A 24999-nucleotide genomic window follows, 5' to 3' on the forward strand; every position below is an offset into this window, starting at 1 on the left:
GATTTGTAGAATTAAAGTCAGTTTCTCAAATCTGCCGTCACGTTGGACCACAATTTCTTTTTCAAAGGTAGAAACATGGACTTTCACATGTGACTTTCCCTTTTATTGGGAAAGACATTTTCTTGGATGCTGGAATCGAGAATATAACCATACTCTTTCTTTGAAAGACTTTTCTGTTAAAACTGAGAAACAACAAAGCAAAAACTCTCTCCTCTTGGCCATAAAAATATTAAATGGCTCGTAGATTTGGGAGAAACACAAAATGCCCTTTTGCCACCCTGGGGAACCCAGAGAATTTTCAGCCATGCTTCAAAGTAAGTACATCTACAAAACAACAACAAACATCTATAAATTGCTAGATTTATCTTAGAAACTGCCTAAAAATGCAAGAGAACTACAAGAAAGTTAAAACGTTTTGTTTAAATAAAGCTTTCTAGTAGATGTTCTCCAAACACCGGCTTTAACTCTTGTATGTTTTTAGCAGTTTTGTCAACTAGCACTTATCGGCAAAATGGCAGCCTCAGTAACATTCACATTCTTCAATGGAAACCAAAAATGGAATAAAAGTGAATGGTGACTGAAACGAGCAGACTGTCATATGGGTTTGGAACACCATGAGGGTGACTGAATAACAACAGAAATGCATTTTTTGGGTGAACTAACCCTTTAAAGGAGCATTTAACCATAAGAATATCAGTCAATTCAAAATGTTATTATGCAAATTTTTCTGGACCAAACATATTGGCACATAAAATTTAAAATGATCTAGCAAAACCATAATCACTGCACAAATGAGAGTGTAAACTACAAAAACAGAAAGTATGTACACTATGCTGAATGTAACCAGTGTAACAGTTTTCTGTGTGATTACCGGTAAGTAACTTTATAGATTTTTTTCAGAGTAACATACAATGATACTACCTGAATTTTGCTGGCAGGACTATTACAGATCTCCCCTAATACCTCTCATCAGTTCCTAAATTCAACACTTAATTGAACCGGTTCGAAACAGCATGTGTGCATCAGGAAGTTCCCATGCAATCCTGCATATGGCAGCATTTAAAGGCTTCTTTTCCAGGGAAACTTTAACTTAATTTGCTTCGGCAGTGTACATTGAGCAGCATCTGCTATAGGCAGTAGGAAAAAGAGGTGGATCTCTTTTAACTGCAATTTTCCACTTAAAGAACTTAAAATGTATACGTAAAAATGTAAATCTCAAGATTTGTTAAAGTCAATGTGAAACCCATTCGCAACCCATTTTCCTTCTGCATTATGAATGAAACAGGATATTCAACAAGATAAAAATGTAGGCCAGGGCATGATTTTATTGAATCACATTGATTGGACATTCCTCACAAGAATTACCCAGACCTAATTTACTAAAAAGTTTTCTAAGTATTCTGAGTTTTCTAAAATGATGCCTAAAAACCTTTTTGGCTATTGGTTAACATCATCCAATAGCTTGTGTGGATTGATGGCATCAGCGGAAAAGTTGTTTCAGAGGAGGATGATTTATTGCATTTTGATTAAAGTTTATAAAGGCAAATCAAATTTGTTGGAATAATGAGCACTAATGAATTGTTCACAGTAAAACCAGAAACATGTATTATTAAAGTAAAAAGGGTCAATTTTATATTGACTAAGATAAAAAAAAATCTAGTATGCGTGATAATTAAGATGCCATGAAACATCAATGAAAGATCTTCTTAAAACATTGAGAAATGATTTTCAACCACTGCAGCTATCTTAAATATCACTGTTACAATTGTTATCAAAGGACTCAGGGGCATCAAAACACTTGCCCATTGCTCATGAGAAGGGTAGGCGCAGAAGCACTTAGACTGGGCCAGACTGTTCGCACTGTGAATTCAGTGACAGTTGGTCAAAAGTTCTTCAGCTGAAATCGGTCTGTGCTTACAGACATTTTAATCACTACCAGCCAGTGGCCAATTGGAAGTGTTGTTGAAAGTATGGAAATGAGTGAGCTCCAGTTTGTGGAAGAAATTTCCACAGAGTGGCGTTAAATGCGACTTGTATTTTTAGTTGTATAATGATGCAATACTGTCAACAGAAATGCATATTTGATTAACTCTGCCTGTCAAAACCAAACCTCAACTTGATTTCCTGTGTGATCATGTTGACTGGGCAGCTATAGTCAACACTATGGTGCCAGACCTCAAGAGTTTCGACCTCGTCAAGCTGCAGTCTACTTCCTTTCTCACAGCAGAGCTCACACAAGATAATCCCAATCAAAATTATTTCACAGCCTGCCCGGTAAAATTGAAAACTGCAGTGACTGCAATAACTGAATACCAAAGAAGCCACTTAATAATGAATAAGCTCAATAAGTCAAACCACTAAAGACCTGGGTAATCAAAGGATATGAGCAATAACTGCTATACCACCAGGATTTAATCAAACTCAACCGCCCTATAATGCCAGTAAGACACAGACAACAATGTAATGTGAGTGTATGCAATTAAACCAAATATTAAACAAATGGGAACAATGAGTAGCCACCAATTCAATAACATTTAAAGGTGTAGTGTGCAATTTCTGTGACACTAAACATACTAAAAAATGTATTAAAAAACACACACACGCAATGGAATCTTTCTAAACAAATTACCAAAAAATCCTATCATCCCTTCTGAACCAAGAAGTTCTAAAATACCTGAAGAAAGCTATCGTAAGCATTCCCATTCATCTCAATGGCAGTTATCATCTGGCGCCTTGGATGCAGCCATCATTGCTTCATTCACTGAAAATGTTTTGAGCCAATCACTTAAGCCATAAATACCATGTGACTAATGTTTCACCCTGTTAAGAGCCTTTTAAATAAATCTGTAAAATATCTGATATAATATAGTGCAATATTCTTTTTTTTGTGATTTGTACTGTATGTTGCTTGGGAAAAAATATCTCTTCAGAATGCATGGCTACTATTGAACGGTTGAAAATGGAGAAAAATGCTTTTTGCAATTAAAAAAGTATTTTAACTTTTTAAAATAATTACACACTTTGAGTTCTAAAAAGAGAAAATGATCAAATGGATCTAATTAGTATCCGTTAAAAGGGCGAAAACACAAGATATGGAACACAAGAAATAGAGAGACAAAAGGAAAGATGAAATTACAAAAAAGGGAAGAGAGGAACAGAATTTGTGCGGAGGTGTTAAGAGATAGAAACTGGGTCATAACTTGAAAAGGGATTAAAGAGAAAAGGTTGGACCATAAATTTTCCATACAGGCTGACAGGTTGCGGCTGTTGTGAATTCTCGCAGTGGGACGTCTGGCAGTTTCCACAGACATCCAGCTATGTTTAAAGCATTGTTATCCCGGCAGGGGGTAATTGGTCCTTGGAATAAATAGAGATATTGAACGAAAAGGTGGAAAAAAGTTTACATTTGTGACGAGTGTTTGACGAAAGTGATCAATCGATCGATTGTTCTATCTATCTATCTATCTATCTATCTATCTATCTATCTATCTATCTATCTATCTATCTATCTATCTATCTATCTATCTATCTATCTATCTATCTATCTATCTATTTTTTATGGCTTTCAAATGCTTTGTGTTTTTGCATTACATTACTGTTGGAACAGGCCTGTTTCATAGCTTTAGGCATCCTCACATCTCTGAGCCTTCAATAAATTGTTTTTATATCTAGGCTGATGTCTTCCACTGACCGTACAATATCTATGCCTTCTAGATGAACGTTCTTTGCTAAACATATGTTGCTGAGCAGATCAGTCTGGCTCTCCACTGCTGGTGGGCTGTAAAGGAAAAGAGGGCCACGAGCAGATAATGTATGTATCAACATCTGGAGTGAGGCTTGCGTGCAGGGATCTGAAGGTAATGCTGTATTCTAATAAACTAAAATGAATGGGACCGTTTTGCTGTCAAGGGTAGAAGTAGATTAAATCTGAAAACTTTTTTTTTTTTTCTACATAAAAACATAAAAGAATGATCCTGGAAAAAACTTAAATCTAACCTAAAATTTGAACTCAAATTGTTAATCTAATAATAAAACTTGAAATGAAAAAAGCTGTATTAACAGAGAAAAAAGTGGAACATCCCATAGCATCATTTTACTAGGCGTCTCTTATGGACCCCATTAAATACGTTAGATTTTCGGGCACAAAATGTATCAGTCACAGAGGTGAAATTCCTTGAGTGTTTCAAAGTCACAGTCGTGGCCTTGTATATAGGTTCTAAAATCAAATTAAAATTGAAATGAAGTCTTTTGTCTGTCATGTCTCCAGGGTTCTGACCTGTGGACACTGTGAAAGACTGAGGTCTACATAATTCAGGATAAATTTGGCAGCGGTCGAGAGGGTGTGGCTACCTATGGAGTGCCCTTGTCTCAGGTTACAGTGCTGTCAGCATCTGGCAGTTCCACACAGTGGGGTACACATGTAGAGGGGGTGGGAGACAGGTGACACTGTCCTGGGCTAGAATTTCAGTGCAGTTCGCCTCAGCTGCCCAGTATTCAACACCACTAAACACCTTTCATCTTGGCTAATAGGTCCCACGGTAAAAGCCGTAAGGTGCCTGTGCTGCACGCTAAAAAGAACAGACTTTGTGTTAACCAGCTTTAACCCCAGAAAACATAGATAACTGTATTCCCCTAGAACGCATATGGGATACAATAAGATGTCTTTACAAAACAAATTGTTTTGTCAATGAAAAAAATGTTTTTTTCTTCTGTTTTACAATTATTTTTAAATAAAGTTCACTTATATTGTTAGTAGTGCTGCCAGTCGAATACAATTTTTAATCGTGATTAATCGCAAACTTTTCCGTAGTTAATTGTAGATTTTCAAAGTGCTGAAATTTGAGTCAATATATACGTTTGCAGTTAAAATGCATTTATTTCCTTTCAAGGCAAGACATTTTTTTTTTTTAACAATATAATGCTTTATTAACATTTTCCAAACAAAGCCTTACACAGTATAAAGATAAAAATGCACTAAAATAGCACTAATGTGAGTAAAATTAAACACTTTTCAAAGTTTAAGTGCAGGATGACTAATTAAAAGAATTAGTGCACTTAGGTTGCATATTCATTGCAACAGGCATTAAATGTCCTAATCTCTCAGCCTCCACAATATTAATAAGCCAGAAGACTGTGGCTATTGGCATTGCTACAGCAAACGTAAAACCGCCTTCATGATTCACGTCAGGGCATCAAAGCCAGCGACAAGAACTGTTTTAAACTCCACATGAAAAATACTTGCAGACAAAAGCGTATCATTCTGCGTTTTTGTGATAGTTTAGACTTGATGTGCTTCTGTGGTAATTAAATTGCATCTTACATAGGCTGAATAATACTTGTTTTTTTTATCACAAGTCCCATCTGGGCTTGTTTTATCCAACAAATAGCGTTAAGAGCTCCTTTTTCCCTAATTTTATCACTGAAAAGTGACAGAATCACTTTTGTGTGTGTGTTTGTGGTGTGTCCATTCGTGTATTGATGGCGGACACATCGCAAAGGTTGCACCCTTTCAACCAGTGTTAATATTTCTAAGTTATGCTTTATTAATGGTAAACGCGTTAATCGCAATTAAGAACAATTAAAAAAATATATTTATTCAGTTTTAATAAATAATAGGTTTTTACTGGTGTTTTTCCACCCTCTCTCTCAATCAAAGGGTAAGTTTATGCTACTGTGGCTTTCCAAACAACACTCACGATTTGTTTTAACCAATCATTAACCCTCTTTGACAAGCTAAGTTCTCAGAGGTCAAGAATTTCAGGGATGTGCACGAACAGGAAAAATATCACCAAACAAATACTTTAGCAGAAAAAAAACATCAGTGTATTTCATCATAATTTTTAAAGCAAACTACAGTAAAAGAAGCCTGTTCTTCCAATAAGTATAAATTAGCCGTTCCTCTGAATAGACACGTGCTGTCGGGTCTATATTGTTTGCAATGCCACATCCTTGACAGCCTCTTGGCAAAGCCTGAATTACATTGAGACAGATTCATAAAAACACAAGGTGCTAAAATATGCCGCAAATATGTAAAAGTCTGGAGTTAAAAGTCAGACTGAAACTCTTGGACTAGTAAGGAAGTTCTGAGTTCTGAAAGTTACAGTATGTTTTAATAGTACCTAAAGTTCTTTCATCTCAACATATCACCTTTTAATGATGAGTTGCATTGTGTTTGTGTGCAACTAACCTGAGGTTTCTCAAGGTGAACATGAAAATAATATTTAACATTGCCTAAATGTGGATGGACAGACCGACATATATATATAAATATATATATATATATATATATAGAGAGAGAGAGAGAGAGAGAGAGAGAGAGAGAGAGAGAGAGAGAGAGAGAGACAGACAGACAGACAGACAGACAGATAGATAGATAGATAGATAGATGTAACTTTAAGTGCATTTGTTGTATAACTTGAATTCACCTAATAGATATGTCTGACTGTTCAACAGCTTTGACAGGTTTTGATTGGGTGACTGTTTACATGTTTAAACTTACAGGTAAGGGGTTGAAATGCTGGTCAACAAGGCGATTGTATCCATAATCAAAAAATGAATGTCGGAGTACAACATCAATCCCATGAGCTGCAGCGATACCAAGAGTGTTGAGCCACCTAAAGCAAATTCAGAGATCAATCACTGTTCAACATTAACACAACAACACTGCTTAGATATGACAACATTAAGATGCTCTACTTACAGAAAACCAGCAGCAAACGTGTCTGATAAATTATTGGTGCCCCCTGCCCAAGCAGGACCAACTCCACCCAACCACACCCGCTTCTCAGGAGTGTGAGTTTGAACAATCTGAAAATGAAGAGAGACATATATTTAATCACATTAGAAAAACTATCAGTAACTGAGCGATTGACAGTTGTGCAGTTATTAGTCTCATGTTAATAGACTTTTGACTATTGGCACACAGTCTGGGGCTTTATTCATAAAAATCTTATTAAGAAACAAATAAGAAATTTCTTAGGCTAAATTATAAAAAGTAAGAAATAAGAAATAAAATATTCATAAACTTTTTCTTAAGTTAGAATATAAGAAGAAAATAGTAGTTAAAATGTGTTTTATTCTTAAGTATGTTGCATGAAATTTCTCTGTGAGACAGTTGATCAAGTGTTATTTTAAGAACTATGTAGAGCAAAAACTCCTTTCACATGCCACTTGGGCAACTGGCAGAGTTAGCAGCTTTATAGGCAAGGCCAGTGAAACTGTATATTTCGCCACATCTAGCCATTTTGCATCAGCCCGCACCGTTTTTCAAGCATGCTGTGCTATTTTGCATCTGTCGATGCCGTTTTTAAATTATTTTCCTATATAAACATGCACTAGACAGACATCTTTGTACGCTGTGCCATTTTGCGTATGTCTGCACCATTTTCCTATTTTTTTCCAATGTAAACATGCACTAGACGGACATCTTTGAATGCTGTTTTCCTGCAGGAGCGCTGCTGGCCAACAAGACTGGGAACAGTATCCCAATGGCCAATCCGACTCTGCCATGCGCATCGCAAACTTTGGCAAATCCAGGAACTGACTATTTATTTTACATATTCAGAGTAGCCGTCATGGACCTTATAGTTCAACACATTCTCACACCCCAACTTGTCACATATGGACGCTTGGCCAGGACCCCTTGGCGTCACTTATTGACGCACTGGGTATACCTTTGGCGTCATTTTACAACGTGTCCGGTTTTTAAACATAAAAAAACAGTTGGAGGGCCATTGTAGCCTATTCCTTTTTATTTTTATTTATTGCAGTCTCGACTCTCGACCCATTCGCAGCGTGAGCTTACCCAAGACGTGAAATTTCAACGCTACATGCTCCGGTTCAGAGATATATAGAAGTCTATCGGACTACCCTGCACGTTGAAAAATTATGCCAAAGGTAGGTGAGAATGTGTTGTATAGGTACCTCACTGAAGTTGAGTAAAGTCAGCCAGTCAGACTGTCATTGTTATGTGCAATAGGCATCTGACATTTTAAAATGTAGGTATGGTATGGACTGTACTGGATTTGAGTCGAGGTCCCAACTTAGCAGCACAATACACAACTGATTCGTGCACAGCTCCATGGTCAGAGTCTGGTTGTAATAGAACATGTTGAGTATATTAGGAATATTTCAATATAAACTAGAAAAGAGCTCTCCTCTCACATGTTGACACTGGTTCTGATTCTGACACATTCTAAACCTCAGAACATGATGCCGCAAATGACTGGCAGAGAAAGCAATGCTTATGCACAAATCAGCATACAGAATAAATCTGTAAACTGTCACAACCAGAGGAAGCAAACACCAACTGCAAACACCTACATGTCCAAACAAGAACAAAGAAAGATGTTCATTTGATCACATTACTCTCTTCCTTGCCAAAGAATGGTGTGAATCCCATCTTTTACCACTTATGTTAAAAGAACCACTAGCTATAGTTTAAATCTGGAATAAGCACTTGTTCTACAACTGCTGACCAGTCTGACATCACACAATGTAATGGGCTCTAAACACAGTCCCACTGGGTTGGGAGTGAGCAAACATTGGCATCTTTTGTATTAAAGGCCAGTTTTACCCCCTCCTTTGCTTTCAGGGGAACACTCACACTCGACCAGATGTGTAAGTCTCAGATACATAAAACATGAGAGCTGTGTATTTATAGACTGTGCCTTCTGAGAGAAGTGTTACATGTTGTGAAACTTGGTACTGCTTATTAGACCAAAAGGGGAATGTTCCCAGAGCAGCTGAGCCATCATGAGGCACACTTGTAAATAATACACCCAGTCAAAACCCAAAACCATCTTCCTCTCTTACTGTGCCCTGACCCCGTGCTCCATTAACAGTAGTTCACCTATCAGACCGGTGAAAACTTGTTTGGATGGTGCAGCTGAGGACAACACCAAGGCCCTGGGGATAAACATGTCTTAATGAGCACTGTAGGGACTTACACACTTGCACAACAACAACCCCAACACATATCAGTATATCGCAGACAAAGAGGTTGCTTTCATAATTTTGACAGATAAAAAGAAAAGAAAGGTATCTGGTCTATTACGTTTGTATTCTTTAGATATTTTTTTGGGTAACACTTTACAAAAAGGTTCCATTTATTAACAACATTGGTTAGCATGACCAAACAATGAAAAACACCTTTACAGCATTTATTTATCTTGGATAATGTTAATTTCAATATATGGTAAATAATTGACTCCAGCCCATTGAATTATTGAAAAATAATGCACACCCGAGGTGGTAATGAGGTCACGACGAGCGACGGAGTGACCGTTGCACCTCGGGTGTGCATTATTTTTCAATAATTCAATGGGCTGGAGTCAATTATTCCACTTATACCACGGTTACAACACCTTAACATATTGTTCAGGTTTTTATCTAGTTTTCATCCCCAAAATGCTCTTGTGAGTGGAACTACATCCTTCCGCCAAGGATTCAGCATCTTGCTTTGATTCAGACTGAGCCTTCGTTGCTAGTTTGAAAACGTCACTTCAGAACTAGCAACGGAGGATTGTTTTCAACCCTACTGAGATGCAGGTGACTGACATGACGGCTCTGTTTTTCGCTAGAGAGGAAGTGTATACGTAATGCACATATGTGTGTGTGCCAACATGTGTGAGAGCTTAAGAGAGGGGGAGGTTGAGCGCAAGGATGTTTCCAACAGATATTTCAGATAATATAGAAGTTTTAGACTATCTAGGTCTGATAAAGCTCAAGCCTTCCTTTCTAGTTCGAAAACATTGAACGAATGTACCGCAAATGACCACAGTGTTACTAAAATATAGTATTAACTTTTTTTTTGGCAGAATTATAATGATTTTTATTACCATAGTTTTGGGTTTCCTGCTTTATTACTATGGCAGTTTTACAAACGTTGTGAACGCAACTCTGCAGGTTCACTGTATTTTGACATTATAATTCCAGATACTTGTTGCTTTATATGTTACCATACAAAAGCAACGGGCATACTGTGGCATTGAGACTTCAAGTGAATTGTTATGTGTAGGGGGGCATAGATCATGGTATAAATAATGTGTGTGTGTGTGTATGGGGGGGGGGGGGTTCCTTGAACAATAAGTTTCTCTTCTGTGCTTGTATACTTTTTAGCCTCTATATGCACATTGCAAATCCACAATAATAATAATAATAATAGTATGGTACTTCTCATTTACTGTATACTCAGTATACTCTAGTATATATAGTGGAAAAAACATATATTCTATACAGCATTTGAAAAATCAAAGTGGCTGGTAAAATTTGGCATTCATGAGTCACTGTGTCTTGTGGCCAAAAAAGTTAATTTCAAACCCTGCATTCCATAGTAAACTATGGTAACTGTAGTAAAATCATGGTTACTTTTTTAAAGGGATGGAACAAGCTATTGTGAGGGAAGGCAAACTGTTATGTGGGAATGAAAAACTTTTTGTGAGAGAACGCAAAACCATCGCAAGGGAACACAAAACGATTTCAGAATATAAATTCCCTCCCTGTCCTCTAAGCGGCTATGTATCTTCCCATTGCGAGAAACTGAATCCATGAACATGAACACAGCTTGGAAAAATAAAAGAGCTCTTGGCTCACATTATAAATACCAAGAGTTACAATATTTTACTGAATTGACTTAGTAGCTTACATTATATCTTTCAACTTTTCAAATCAACACTTTTTGAGACAAATGTATAAATAGAATGTAGAAAAAAATAACTACTTGTTTTTTTAACCAACTCTAATTTTATTTCTTTACATTTTCTGACATAAACTTTTCAGCACAGTCAGTCAAAATTAAGAATCATTATTATTTATAGCCCAACTTCTCTAACCTACACATTCAAAAATGAATGCTGAAAAATTATACCTATCATTACCAAAACAATCTTACCTTTAACACCTTCGTAATCTGCTCAGACAGGGTGTCCAGAAGCCTTGTCTTCATAAAGTCTTCAACTTTGGTTACACGCCTGTCAATGTAGTAACTGCACACATAAGAGAACAGCTTTGTAAGAGCTATGAAACCACGATATTATGTCTTGGTTTCGTTTTGCTTCAGGACCCAAAATATCATCAAAAATGTCTTAAAATAAAATATTGAAATGCTTTTATACTACCATGAACTGTATAAGCTCATCAATATGCAAACTTATTAACATGACAACGTTAGGCTATATATTGATAGTTTAGTAAATAAATCAACAACAACAACAACGCTTGAAACAAAACTGGTTCAAATAGTTTTTGAATTAGCCATGAATTTGTGTTCAAATATCTAGATCTTGAATGGGAAACGTTTTCTCCACTTTTGTTGATAAAGCTGATAAATCAATATGTTAAGCTTTTCCTGAATATGCACGATGATATGGTTAGTTGCATTTTATAATATGCATTAAGCATTGTTTTGTTCTGTTATCATGAGCCTATCCAGCCTGATTTCAGGAAAATTATGTAACTGTGGTAACATTTTTGCTAAATGTAATTATGTGGTTCATTACATGTATTGTTGCAGTTTCAAGGTGAATTATCCACTGTGGGATGCAATTCAATAACTGATTACAACAATTCCATCCATCAGTAATTTAAATGTCAGTGAAAAAATAATTTCCCTTGAAACAAGGCCCGAGACTGGAAAAACATCAAATAAAAACAAATGGCAAAAAGCAAAAACCCATCAATCTTTGTTACCAGTACAATATGAAATAACACAAGCCATATTTTCACTACCCACTTCAGTGAACAAAGTTCAAAATATAAATGAAAGCCATTAAAGGTCAGTCTGCAGGTTTACACTCAAAATAACTACCAGATTTAGTCTGTGAATTATATTGAGATATCAAAGAAGACATCGGTGACAAGATACAGAGCTCTTTTCAGTCAAGGAATCGGTACAGTGAGCAAGAAAGAGAGGAGCTAGTGATAAAGTGGATGAGGGTTCCGGCCATCTGGAGGAGGGTGTGGGAAGAGGGAATTGGAGGGCCGCAGTGAACTGCACCACTTTCAAGCAATACGTCTGAAGATCTTGACGTATCTAAAGGAATTGTGGTTCTCTCTAGACACTGACCTTAAAAATGTATAGTCTCTCTGGGATTAATGCTGGACAAAGGTGGAGGCAACAAATCTTCATTATCCTTGGATCTCAAACAGCAGTGAACAACTCTCAAACTCCCTACCATTATATTCAGCTAACGTGTCTCAATTTTTGGTGTTTTAGCTTCAATTTGTGAGAGACATTAGCGGCTGCTCAACAAACTGACTTCTGAATTTAGCATTGCATAAACAGGCTATGTTCACACCGCAGCTGAATGTGGCCCAAATCTGATTTTCTGATCACATCTTATTTTTGTAAGGTTGTTCACACAACATTTTAAATGTAGTCCATATCAGACACTAGTCTGAAATGGCTTTTGTTAGTGTAAATCTACACTTTCACTTTCACATTCGCCACCTACTGGTTGGGGCTGGTCAAAGGTGGAGATTATAGTCAAATATTACTTAAATATTGATCTGTTTCTCACCCACACCTATCATAAGGCTTTTGAAGATATTGATTTAACCATTGGAGTCTTACGGATAACTTTTATGCTGCATTTTATGTGATTTTTGGAGCTTCAAGGTCTGGTCACCATTCAATTCCATTGTGAGGACCAACAGAGTTGAGATATTCTTCTAAAAATCTTTGTTTGTGTTCTGCAGAAAAAAGAAAGTCATACACATGGGATGGCTTGAGAGTGAGTAAATAGCTATGTTTCCATTCAAGTTGCAAATTTTATTTATGCGAAAAACCAAATTATCGCAAAAACAACATGTGAATAAAGCCACATTTCCATCACACACTTCAAAGCACTATATATGTGCGTTTGTCCATCCTTATGACAATACCGTGTGGATCTATACGATTTTTTTCAAAAGTGTCAATATACCTTCTCTTCCATACAGTTCAAGTTTGTTTTTGACTTATTTGATCTGCAAATTCTTTGTAGGCTTTGGAATTTAGACACCGTTATTACAGGATGACCAGAGCAACGTTCCCAATTCGATGACTGGCCCGCTGGTTAGTCCAGTAATGAACAAGTTATTCAGTCACGTGACCTTTTTGATGCACAACTTTTATTCCTAACAAATTCAATAGGAGTTTATCTGGTAAATGTGTTTCCGTCATAGTTTATGTGCATTTCTTCTTATCGAATAAAAAATATATCCGCCTCAAGTGAGCGTAAACATTTTTTATGCGCATTTTGGAGATTTTTTCGCATCTTGTTGTTTTCATCAAGAAGTTTTTATGCAATATCCCAAAATGTGCATAAAAAAATTTGATGGAAACATAGCTAATGATAAGAGAATATTCACTTTTGGGGGAACTCCCGCTTTAAGGCTTAAAATTAGACACAAACGTGTTTATAAAGTACAATATAGAAGTAGTCTATCATATCTCGTAAAAGTAGTCCATGCAACTCTTGCGCAACATTCCAAGTCTTCTGAAGAAATATGATTTGCTTTTGGTGAGAAACAACCCAAAACGTAAGTAATTTAAGTTACAAATATTGTTTTTTGCGCTAAACAATGTGTGAAGATTAGCTATATTGTGTATTGTAAAAAAGTCACTTAAAATGGGAGATTTTCACTGAGGTTGTGATGGATATTATTCTTAGATTCCTCCTTAGCTGTAAAATGATAATTAAGCATCAGAGCATATGGACTGAGTGGCTGGTGTTTTTGTTTAAATTCTCCTCACTGACACACTTTCCTACTTCTGTTTCCTTTAATTAGGATTGTCCTCTGGATTAATAATACTGCTAAGCCCACCCTCTCTCTGTAGACGCAGGGGAGCTGCCTAATTGAGAGGGAAATGCAAACTTGTTTATGCCCTTATAACTTTTAATGACCGCAGCTATCGAATGCACTTGATAAAACACTTGGAGTTGCTCATTACTGAAATAATTCAAAGCTGCTCAGCATGGAACTAATTAAAGTAATTGAAATCACATCCAGCCATCATTGGGCTGGGAGATAAAAGAGAACCTATATGTTAATGAGGTTGTTTTTGATTGTTAAATATTAATTCCTGCAAGGTTTGCCACATTGCACAATGGAGTGTTGAGCAAGTCAAGCTCTGAAATAAAAAGATTTAAAGCAACGCCTCTATTTCCATGAGGAACTGTCAGTTTGTGCAGTAAAACAAAAGACTAGTGTTAAAGTTTTCCATTTTATTTTTGACTGCACACAACAACTGTGTAGTGTCAATGAGGCTATAAATGGTTAAATATAAGCAGGGAAGCCAAATCACATTTATAATATATGTAAGAAAGAGGACCAATCGGAATTCAGCATTCAAATCTTACAGTGACGTCACCGCTATCGGTTACAGTTTGAATAATAAACTTTCTCCTCCTACTCAAAAAAATAAGCTTAAACCAGCTTTAACATGGTGTTTTGATGGTCTTAGCTGGTTTGATTGCAATATTCTGAGTTCATTACAAGTTAAGCTTAATCGATGGCATTTGTAGCATACTGCTGATTGCCACAAAAAATGATGTTGACTCTTCCTTAAAAGTGACAGTCACACTTATAATTTTTGTGGTAATCAACATTATGCCACAAATGCTGTTAATTGAGCTTAACTTGAATTGAACCCCGAATATTCCATTAAGATGGTCTCCCAGTCCCCAAAACCCTTTTAAAGCTAGTCAACTGACCAGGCTGGGAAACCAGATATAACCATCCGACCAGCTTAGGCTGGTTTTAGCTCTTTTTTCAGCAGGGTAATATTACATTTCTTAAAAACTATAAATTAGACATAAAATAGATTATAGTCCTAACATTAAAAGTTTGAACAGACTCTGCATGTATTCAGTTGTTTGTGCTGAATTAATTGCAGACATTTAATGTTTCGGGTCAGAGGGTTCAGAAAAATCCCTAATCAGTATGTTTGAGGAATTTCAAAATAGAGCTGCCTTGCAAGACATCCATGCATATTTAGCTGAAGCTCTCTGAACACAGCATCTGTGATTTCTCATGATATCACACAGGAAACCCTCTTGCTGACCTGCAACTCTCTGGCTTGTTTGTCTCCAGCAGTCGGCAGTGATTGCTCAGGTCTGACTCGAGCTCGGCGTTGTTGTCACAGAGCGCACAGCAGAATCTCGTCTCCAGACAAGCTTGGAGCTTCACCTCCAGCTGACACATGAAAAGCCAAGCATCAGCCATAGATACAGCCAGCTGACCATGCTTCCAGCCAAATTCCACCTAAAAGACTGCATTCCAAGCAACGCACAGTCAAGAGTCACCACTAGGGAGAGCTATGTCAGAATGATCAGCATAAATAATCTGGTGGAAGCTGCACTGTTAACCCTGATAACAACTTCTTTTATCAAACAAATTAGCAATACCTAATTTCCTTGTCAAAATGCATTAAAATGGGTTTAGGGGATCTTTTGGACTGGTCCTTTAGTTTGTTCTTGTTTCATGTTCGTGTCATGTCTTCATTTCCAAGCACAATGACAGTATCGTTGGCTACTACCATACTACTCTAACTATTTCTGTTGTATTTGCAATGGTTAAAATAGTAAGAGTAGTATGGTAGCTAGGCGAGTATTGACGCTCACAACCACCTCTGGAGTCGTGAGTTCAAATCCAGGGCTTGATGAGTGACTCCAGCCATGTCTCCTAAGCAACCAAATTGGCCCGGTTGCTATGGAGGGTAGAGTCACAAGGGGTAACCGCCTCCTCCTTGTGGTGATTAGTGGTTCTCGCTCTCAATGGGGCACGTGGTAAGTTGTGCGTGGATCACAGAGAGTAGCATGAGTAACCGCGCCACCACGAGGACCTACTAAGTAGTGGGAATTGGGCATTCCAAATTGGGGAGAAAAGAAAAAAGAGTAGTATGGTAGTATGTCAATCTGAACTAGAAGTGCATCCCAAACCGCAAACGTCTGAGCTATTCTACACCATTTTGTAGTGTAAGTAGTGCGAGTAGTATTTTAGCACTGAAAATGCAGCAAAAAGAAGTGTACTTAAAGTGCCAGGATGATGCATTTTTTCAACTGCCAAAACGGAGTGTGGAATGTTGGACACTTCAAGCAAGCACACACAGCTTGCTGTATAAAGAGGAAGGGGCTTAGTTACCTGGCTGCGTTGCTGGTCTGACAAAACAATTGTAAATAATGAAGATTGCTGCAGTTAGTGAAACTTCAGTGGATGCAGCGCATTACAAATGTGAGCTGAATGCTGTGTGAATGTGTAAATTGTTTAAGATACAAGTATTGAACTGAGGTTGGCTAACGTGCAAAAGCTAGCGATAAAACATCACGTGCGCTTTAAACATAATTTCCATCAGCTGTTATATGGCGAATCCTTCCGTGTAGTAAAAAAGTGTTCCATTTGGGACTATACTACACTTTGAAAATTCATACACTATATGACTGAGTGCATAATATATTTTGAAAGTGTATAGTGTGTCGTTTGGGACAAAGCTTAAGTCTTTTTTGCAAGTCAGTCCACTTGCGGCCATCTTTTAAACACTATCAGGCAGCTATTTTTCAATGTAAACAAACAGCATACAAGTACAGCTCCAATGTACTTGAATGGGGAAAGACAGAAATCTCCAAAACCGTCTGGTCGTGATTATGATCAAAGAACATATTTCAAATCAGTAGTAAAATCTGACAATATTGGTATCATAAATTGTGCTTCTTTACCTCAGACTAGGGTAAAAACTAAATTTTCCAGGCTTGTATAGCTAATGCGCATGAGCATTCTCGAGTTGATTGACAGGCGACGTCTGTATCTAAATGGTGATTTTCTACATCCACTGTCCATTGGGCATTCCAGTTTCTCTCATTTATTTTAATAAAAGTGGCCCGTCTCTGCTAAATTATCTCAGTCTAAGAGTAGTGTAGTAGTATGCCATTTCAACTCACAGCCATTGTCTGTCCAAAACCAAAGGCAGCTGCCTTGCTGCCCAATCTGTCAATAACTTAACAAACAGTGTTTTTGTATGTATGTTTTGTCATGTTTACCAAGCTAGAATTAATTCCAGTGATCTTAATACATAACTAATGACTAAAATGATTTTTTTCTCAGTAGAAAAAGATAAGTTGAAAAATAAAACCGCAATTCTTTTCACAAACTGCAAAATCCTACACATTGGATTATAGGAAATTTTAGGCAGTATTGTGAGATGTCACAGCATTTGCCAGATATACTGGAGATCCTTGGTTATTTGGTTCTTTTGGTGAGTTTCATTTCTTGAAACTTATATTGGCTGGAGTCTCGTTCTTTTCTTATTATTTAATAAAGCACTGCATTTGGGTCTTTTTACTCTTTCCATGATCTGTTCGTTAAAGAATGCTATACTGTAATGTTGTGTTCCATTCAACTCTAAAAGTCAGAATATCTACATTTCTACATGGAAAAGTCCAACAAAGACCCACTTGAAGTCTTTCAATTTGGGAACTCTTACAAAAACCAACAATTCAAGGGTGTGTGATGTCATGCGAACATGGCGGCATCCAGGGACATAATGATAAACCAACACAGTCTCATGAAAATTCGTACATATTTTACGTGTTGGCCATTTCGTATGATTCCATATGAGTTTGTTCGTATGAATTTGTACGATTTCATCACGTGCAAATGCCCAAATGTCTAATGCAGAAGCGAAGGTGTTGTGTTGGACAGAAGCAAGTAATTGTCACGTATTAGATTAGAAAAAATGTCCAGCGACGTCATTGGCTGTAGTGAAAATCATATTAATTCATATGAGTGCAGTCGTACGATATCATACGAATTAGCCAAATTTAGAAAAGTCATATGAATCCTTACAATTTCACCATGAGAGTGTGTAGTGATAAACATTTATTGCTAGGCAAATAAAATGCATCATTGAGTCAAAGTTTCTACACAATAATAAAACCAGTTTAGCAAATGTTTGCTGACACAGGCGTACGAAAACACAGCAAATGATCTTCTCTATTAATAATTATATACAGTACCTGTAAAACAAATCAAAGCATTGCTTAGCAGCATTTATACACCACAATTTGGATCTGAAAAGACCTCTGTGTTGACACCTGCAAAACTAACAGTAACATTGTCATTTTGTTTCCATAAATGTCATATCGCGAGTATCGGGCAATGGAACACCATTATAATTGGAATTTGGAACTGTATACTCCGGAACTAATGATAAACCAGGACACACCAGGGTGGAACAAGGAAAGCAAAAACATGACAAGAACATGAAACAAGACCTTCAAAATAAAACAAAACAGTACTATCAACTAAAAGACAAACAAGAACCAAACCAGAGGTCCCGAATCTCTTATGCTCCAAACATACTTCTAACAGCAACACTTCAGTACAAACAACAGCAAAATAACATCTCAAAGTAGAGAAACATAGCCCTCACCTCCATAAGAATTAATTAGGTTAAAGGGTTTTGACAGAAGAGGTGGTTTAAAGATGATGATACCATAGGTGATTATCCATTAGCCTGAGGAAACAGCTGCTCTAATCCCCTTGAAACAGTCTTTACCTGTTGTCTCGCAGGTGAAGCTTAACTGACCTTACTTAATAAAACTCATTGCTGATGTTCGGAATAGCATGTGTGCACGAGTGTTTACACTGTACAGTATTTGAATTTTCCAAAATGTGCAGTATACAACAGAGGCTTTATTCGGAATAGCATATATATATATATATATATATATATTATTCTGTATAATGTGGACAGTGTGCACATTTTCTGTATGCACATCTGAATACTCGGAAGACCTACTACATTTGTCAAAATGTGTATTTTTATTTTTTACAAATGAGAACATTTCATACTACTACTTAAAAATACTAAGCTGTATTCAGTGTATAGAATACTGTGCAGTATGCAGTAACCATGCTAGTATTCCATTTCCAACAAATCCCAGTACATAATCACATACATTTCTGGCAGTAAAGTCAGTTTAACACTGTGCTACAATGGAAAACAGAAACACATAATTAATAAATGTAGACTACAAATGTTTTGGTTGATGTGTGGAACATTTTTTAATGATCTTAATCAAAGTAAAAAGTACTATAAAATTAAACCAACTGTTGACGTCTTTTACAACGCTTCCCAGTAATGGTGCTTAACTAGATTAGGGGAAAAGGCTCAAATTAGAGGTCTGCATGTGCTTGCTGGAGGTGTAAATTTACCTTCCAGCACATATCCCACCTCACAGGTGTTAGAAATTAAGGCGGACGTGGGGGAAAGTAGACGTTAGGTTTGATAAACAACAGAAAGGCAGACAGAGGGTCTGATTTCTGACGTTTTTTGGATTATGTTTGACAGGAAGAAGACTTTGTGTGATGTACTGTAAACTTAACCATTTCAATGGATGACTGGCATGACTTATTTCATAGCCAGCGGTGATATCTAGAGAGCAGGGTGGTCAATGGCAGATATAATGTAGATAAATTATATATAATACAATTGAATGATAGCGATTTTAGCACCCCTTTGAAATACAAAGGGTAAATAACACATCAGTTTATTGGCATAGAAGTTACAGTTATTGGCCAATAATCTCAAAAGGGGCAGACTATTTATCAGATGATAAGTACCATTGCTTTGCAAAACTTCCCATAGGAATGAATAGGAGGTTCATGTAATTGAATAATATATAATTTACCTGCTCATAACTTCTAATAACTCACTCTGAGGATAGTTTGAACTCTTTATTTTCTATTGCCACTACTAAGAACTGAATCAATATATACTGTTAATTAATTACCGTTAAGTTATCAGCTATACTTTGCCTTGGAGCAAATGTAGGTGTCCTTGCTGATGTTATACATGTTCATTTGAGAATGAGGGCTTACACAGATTAATCAATAGCATGCTCTTCTCGAGATTAAAAAAAAAAAGAAGAAAGAAAAAAGAAAGAAAGAAAAAACATTGTGTGTACCCTCTATTGGTACCACATGCTAAGTGACCCAGCAAAAGCGTTTTAAAAAAAATGTGATAATTTATTTTAAATTCAGCTTAAAATGACTCAAACACATATTACTCCCTTAGACTTTCATTTGATAAAAGCAAACCCTTGTCAGAGAAATGGTGGACAGCAACAGTTGCTAAGATTGGTTTAGAAATGGTTTTAAGGCGGGGCTTAGTGAAGGCTAATTTAGCCTGGCCAATATATAAACCTAACACTATTAGAAAACAAATTAGATTATTAAATTATTATAATTTATTTCAGCATTAAAAATGTACCCTTTTTATTTCCTTAATGCCCATTCCTGGTCTTATTGTGTATGATTCATCAATGCATGTTATCCCAAAATAAAAAATGTTGTCTTCATAATATTTCATGAAAATTTATAATTTTCTCCACCTGAAATCTGAAATTATTTTCCTTTTTGGCTGACATCACAAATCCCTCTTACTATTATTTAACCCCTCCTCTCCAACCACCTGACTGGCATGCAACACCCACTTTAAAGATAAAAACAAGTTCCACCCATTGTTTTTTCTCTTGGAACATCCTGTTTCACTCAGAAGTGTGACATATGGGTTCTGAATGCCATCTCAAATTGACTTTAACATTCTGTTTTGAAATAGTTACATAGCTTCATACCACACTCATGATTTCTGAATTCTTCAGAGGAATTATGTCAAAGTTTCCATAAACAATGGGGAATAATGAAAGTTTACAATGTATAAAGGTAAAATACCTACTGTTGCCACGTTACTGCATCAACAACAGAACCACCGTTTTTCATGAACCTGTGAAGAAAAGAAAAAACACTGTCTCATTAAGTTGATAGGGGAGGACATTGCTTTGGAAAAACAAATTATTTACTGCAGGAATTCCAGCCAGCTTCGTCACTGTAAATGACTCTTAGCCAGCGGCACAGCCAATCGCAGGACCACAGTGTTAACGAGGTGTCTGTTTATTTTGCTTAAGACACTGAACTCTCAGGCTGCGCGTAAATTGGCGTGGAGAGGACCAGGGAGCTGTGTAACCTCAATCAGAGAGGGAACAGCACTCCATTTTTAGAAATGAAATTTTGTCTGAAAATATTTTGCCGTCTAAATGCTTATTTTGTGAAGGTGAAGAAAATTTCCTCACAGAAAAACTGTGACCACCTTTTCTCTAAAAAACTCCTGAAAACTGAAACTGCATTTATCATTTCCATCTGAAGCGAGACTGGTAACAGCAAGGGGTGGCGTCTCTTTCTGAAGAAGGCCTTCGACAGAGAACTTGTGGTTATAATACCAAGTTTTATTTAAGCCTGCCAAAGTTATGACTACTGAAAACCCCACAGGAAAACACAAGAAGGTCTTTAGTGGAAAGTTGAGGGGTGCACCTAAACTGCACAATACAAATCACATAGAGCAGAGAAACTGACACCAAAAATATGGAAGATATTGCAACAAATGTAGGACAAAATACTGGACAAATTTAGGTCTCCTGGTTTGTCCAGATTTTCCGACTTAAAATACAGTTGTACTTTGGGGACATTTCGGAATGACTTTGCAAACATTTGGAAAATCGATTCATAAGTTAAGCAAATACTGCTTTTAAAAAAAAAAATGTGAATGCTAAACGGGCAGCTGTAAGCTGCTGGTTGCCAGAATGAGGAAGCACTGATCATGCCCTGACAGATTTATGTCTGGCTCTGTCACATTGGAACTACAACCAATTAGTAACTGCTCTCAAAACCCTTTATTCCATAAACAATGCTTAGATGAACTGGACAAAAGCACAAACAATGTTAAATAAATATTCACAAAATAATTCTAGTATTTTTTTTGTCAGATGGTATTTTGCATGCTTCTCAAAAACTTAATTTGGCAAATTAAAATAACTACATCTCACAAACATTACAACAAAGCAAAAATTAGAAAAATGTGGCCTTAATACTAATCTAATTAGTAACTGTGCCCATCATTCAGGCACTTGGTGTCTCATACCACTATTACGATGATGACACACAACTCTACTTGTCTTTACAGCCCAATGACACCACCGTGACTGCTCGAATCTCTGCCTGCCTGTCAGACATCTCGGCCTGGATGAAGGAACACCACCTGCAACTCAATCCAGCCAAAACTGAACTCCTGGTCTTTCCAGCCAACCCTGTTGTTGAACACAACGTCACCGTGCAGTTGGCTGCATCTACAGTAAAGCCTTCAAAAATGATCAGAAAATGGCAACCATTGATAACAAACCAAAATTCACAGACCACATCTCAAACACCGCAAGATCATGTAGATTTACTCTCTACAACATCAGGAAGATAAGACCCTCCTTATCTGAACATGCCACACAACTGCTCGTTCAGTCAATTTTCATAACTAGACTGGACTATTGTAACGCTCTCATTGCAGGCCTCCCTGCATGTGCAATTAGACCTCTCCAAATGATCCAGAATGCAGCAGTATGTATGGTCTTTAATGAACCAAAGAGGGCACATGTTAGACCACTCCTTGTCTCTCTCCACTGGATACCGGTTGATGCACGTATCAAATTTAAGGTTCTGATGCTGGCATACAGAACAGTCACTGGGTCTGCTCCAACCATAATTTCTGCAGAGCTACACACCCACTAGAAGCCTGCATTCAGTTAAGGAACGTCGCCTTGTTGTACCAACACAAAGAGGCACCAAAAGACTTTCTTGGACTTTCAGCTTCATCATACCACGTTGATGGAATGACCTCCCCAACTCCATCCGTGAAGCAGACTCACCCTCTGTCTTCAAAAAACGACTTAAAACGCATCTTTTCCAAGAGCACAAAAAACAATTTTGCCCCTGTATATGTTTTGAATACTATTCTGATGCTAGTGAAACTTTGTAATATGGCACTTTTGTACCACTGTCTCCTTAAAATGATTTGCTTATGTTTTCCTCTTTTGTAAGACGCTTTGGATAAAAGCATCAACCAAATGTAAGTAAAAGAGCACTTTTAAAGCAGATAAACCACTTTAATGTGCTCTTGTCATTAACATATACATACATATACATATACATATAAATAATCTTGCGCCCCCGTGTACACATGCATGTACGTTGTATTGTGGCTCCCCTATAAGCAACAAATAATTTTAATTTATTTTAATGGACTGATCTCAGTTCAGGTGACTCAGGTCTGTCAGTGAAGGTTAAACTTTCAGTTTGTCATGTGAGTCATGTGACAAAACAGCATGGTGGTCGGCCACAGCAGAGTCTGTCTTTGGGAGAAATGCCAACAAAACTACATCTGGTAAGAAATCTAGATACGTTATTACATTAAAACCTGTTTGAGTCCAAAGATTTGAGTTTCTAGTTTCATTCGATATGCCATTTTTAAAATGTTAGCAATTTATCTCGAAATGCTGCTTAACACTACGTACACTAATGTGTACTTAAGCACATTTTAGCAATCCTCTATTTACTGTGCATTACTGTGCACACCGAGAATAAATTAGTACATCCAAAAGCTGAAAGATTTTGCTTTCAGAGGCCTTATATGGAGTTAGGATGAAACAAAGGTGCATTTCATAACTGTTCTGAGACCAATGCAGACAGACAGCACACTGGAAGTTCACTAAATAGGGACAAGGAATCCTACAAGCTCTCTGTACAGCAAAGTGCATTCAATCCAAACTTTATTTCAAAAGTTCAGTTTCAGGTTGCAGATGATGTTTGGACCACTCATGTTTGGCAGACATGGTACAATGGTAATCAGTAAATAGATTCAGAATATACTGTATAATTTACAAGTTTATTTTAACATAGTTGGCAGTGATTGGATGATGCTGGCCATTATTTTTAATCAGAATGAATTATGCTAATTTCTGATGTAATGTCTGAAATGTCTCAAAAATGTCTCAGTTACTGTCATAACGTCCGTTCCCTGATGGAGGGAGTGAGACGTTGTGTCGATGTAGTGACACTAGGGGTTGCTCTTGAGAGCCTAAAACACCACATATCTTTAAGAAAAGGCAAATGAGAATTGGCGATTGGAATTTGCATGCCACTCCCCCAGACATACAGGTATAAAGGGAGCTGGAATTCAGAATTCCTTCAGGTTATGTGCTAAGGAGCCGAGACAGGGTCTCGAACATTTCAGCAGGTAGTACAGCATCTGGCCATCAGGGAACAGGGGTTACGACAGACGAGACGTTCCCCTTATGTCACTCACTCGAAGTTGTGTCGATGTAAGGGGAAGAGACATATCTAGTATGGGAGCAGGCCATGCCAGCCCCTGCCTTTTCTCTCCACAGAGTATTCGATTTGGCAGGGGTCTTTTAGTGCTCATAAAATGCGCCAGTGTAGGCATTCTTTTCCTTTCCTATTCTTTCAGGGGGGAAATACCCTGCGGAGACCACACCCTGCCCTGAAGGGGTGGTAAACATGTGGCAAATACATCACATGGGCTCAGGGCCACACATGGAAGGGGTGCGGTAGTAGGTCCTGCCCTTCAAAGGGCGTAGAGTCCTTCGCAGGAGAGCGACGCCCCCAGCCTCTCAACCCGCCGCTAAGACCCCCAAGAGGGCTCCTAAGTGCCCCAGAGACAGGAGACCTGAGGAATGAGATGTCTGCCGGAACTCTGGAGCTGGTGAGCAGACCAATCTGTTCCCCGGTGGAGGGACAGGAGGAGAAAATTTTGCAGTTTCCTCTCTCCTCGCATCACACTGCCGGTGCCAACAGTCGCCGTTACCTCCAGCCAGCCGGAGGTGACGAGTCTCAAGGATTGCCAAAGAGGCCCTCCTCCTCAGTCGCCAGCCCACCTTACCCCGGGCATGCAGAGCAAGCTAAGCGCTTTGAGTGCTACCTCAGCTTGGCCGCTTTGGGTCGGAGTATCACTCCCCAATGCAGCATTCCCTGCTCCCCTCCACAGCGAGGCCCCACCCCCAGGATGTGATCCTTCCGTTAGTGGCCCTTGGCCGGAGTATGGACTCATGGCAATCGCATTGCACTGGTTGTCCAGAACCTTTCAAAATGCTGATGCAGAACCACATTTTGACGAGCTTC

General features: G+C 37.7%; 1 protein-coding gene across 1 annotated transcript in view; it reads right to left on the reverse strand.

Annotated features, from left to right (window-relative positions):
- Positions 1-24999, reverse strand: part of LOC127660898 (inactive heparanase-2-like) — an 80741-nt gene that overhangs the window by 16963 nt on the left and 38779 nt on the right. Inside the window, exons 6-9 of the mRNA XM_052151368.1 lie at positions 20717-20764; positions 10892-10985; positions 6701-6807; positions 6500-6614 (exon numbers count right to left, since the gene is read on the reverse strand). Of these exons, the coding sequence (XP_052007328.1) occupies positions 6500-6614; positions 6701-6807; positions 10892-10985; positions 20717-20764 (364 nt within the window). The remainder of the gene's footprint in view (positions 1-6499; positions 6615-6700; positions 6808-10891; positions 10986-20716; positions 20765-24999) is intronic.

Source organism: Xyrauchen texanus, chromosome 20, assembly GCF_025860055.1.
Source record: "Xyrauchen texanus isolate HMW12.3.18 chromosome 20, RBS_HiC_50CHRs, whole genome shotgun sequence".
In the NCBI taxonomy this organism is placed as follows: domain Eukaryota; kingdom Metazoa; phylum Chordata; class Actinopteri; order Cypriniformes; family Catostomidae; genus Xyrauchen; species Xyrauchen texanus.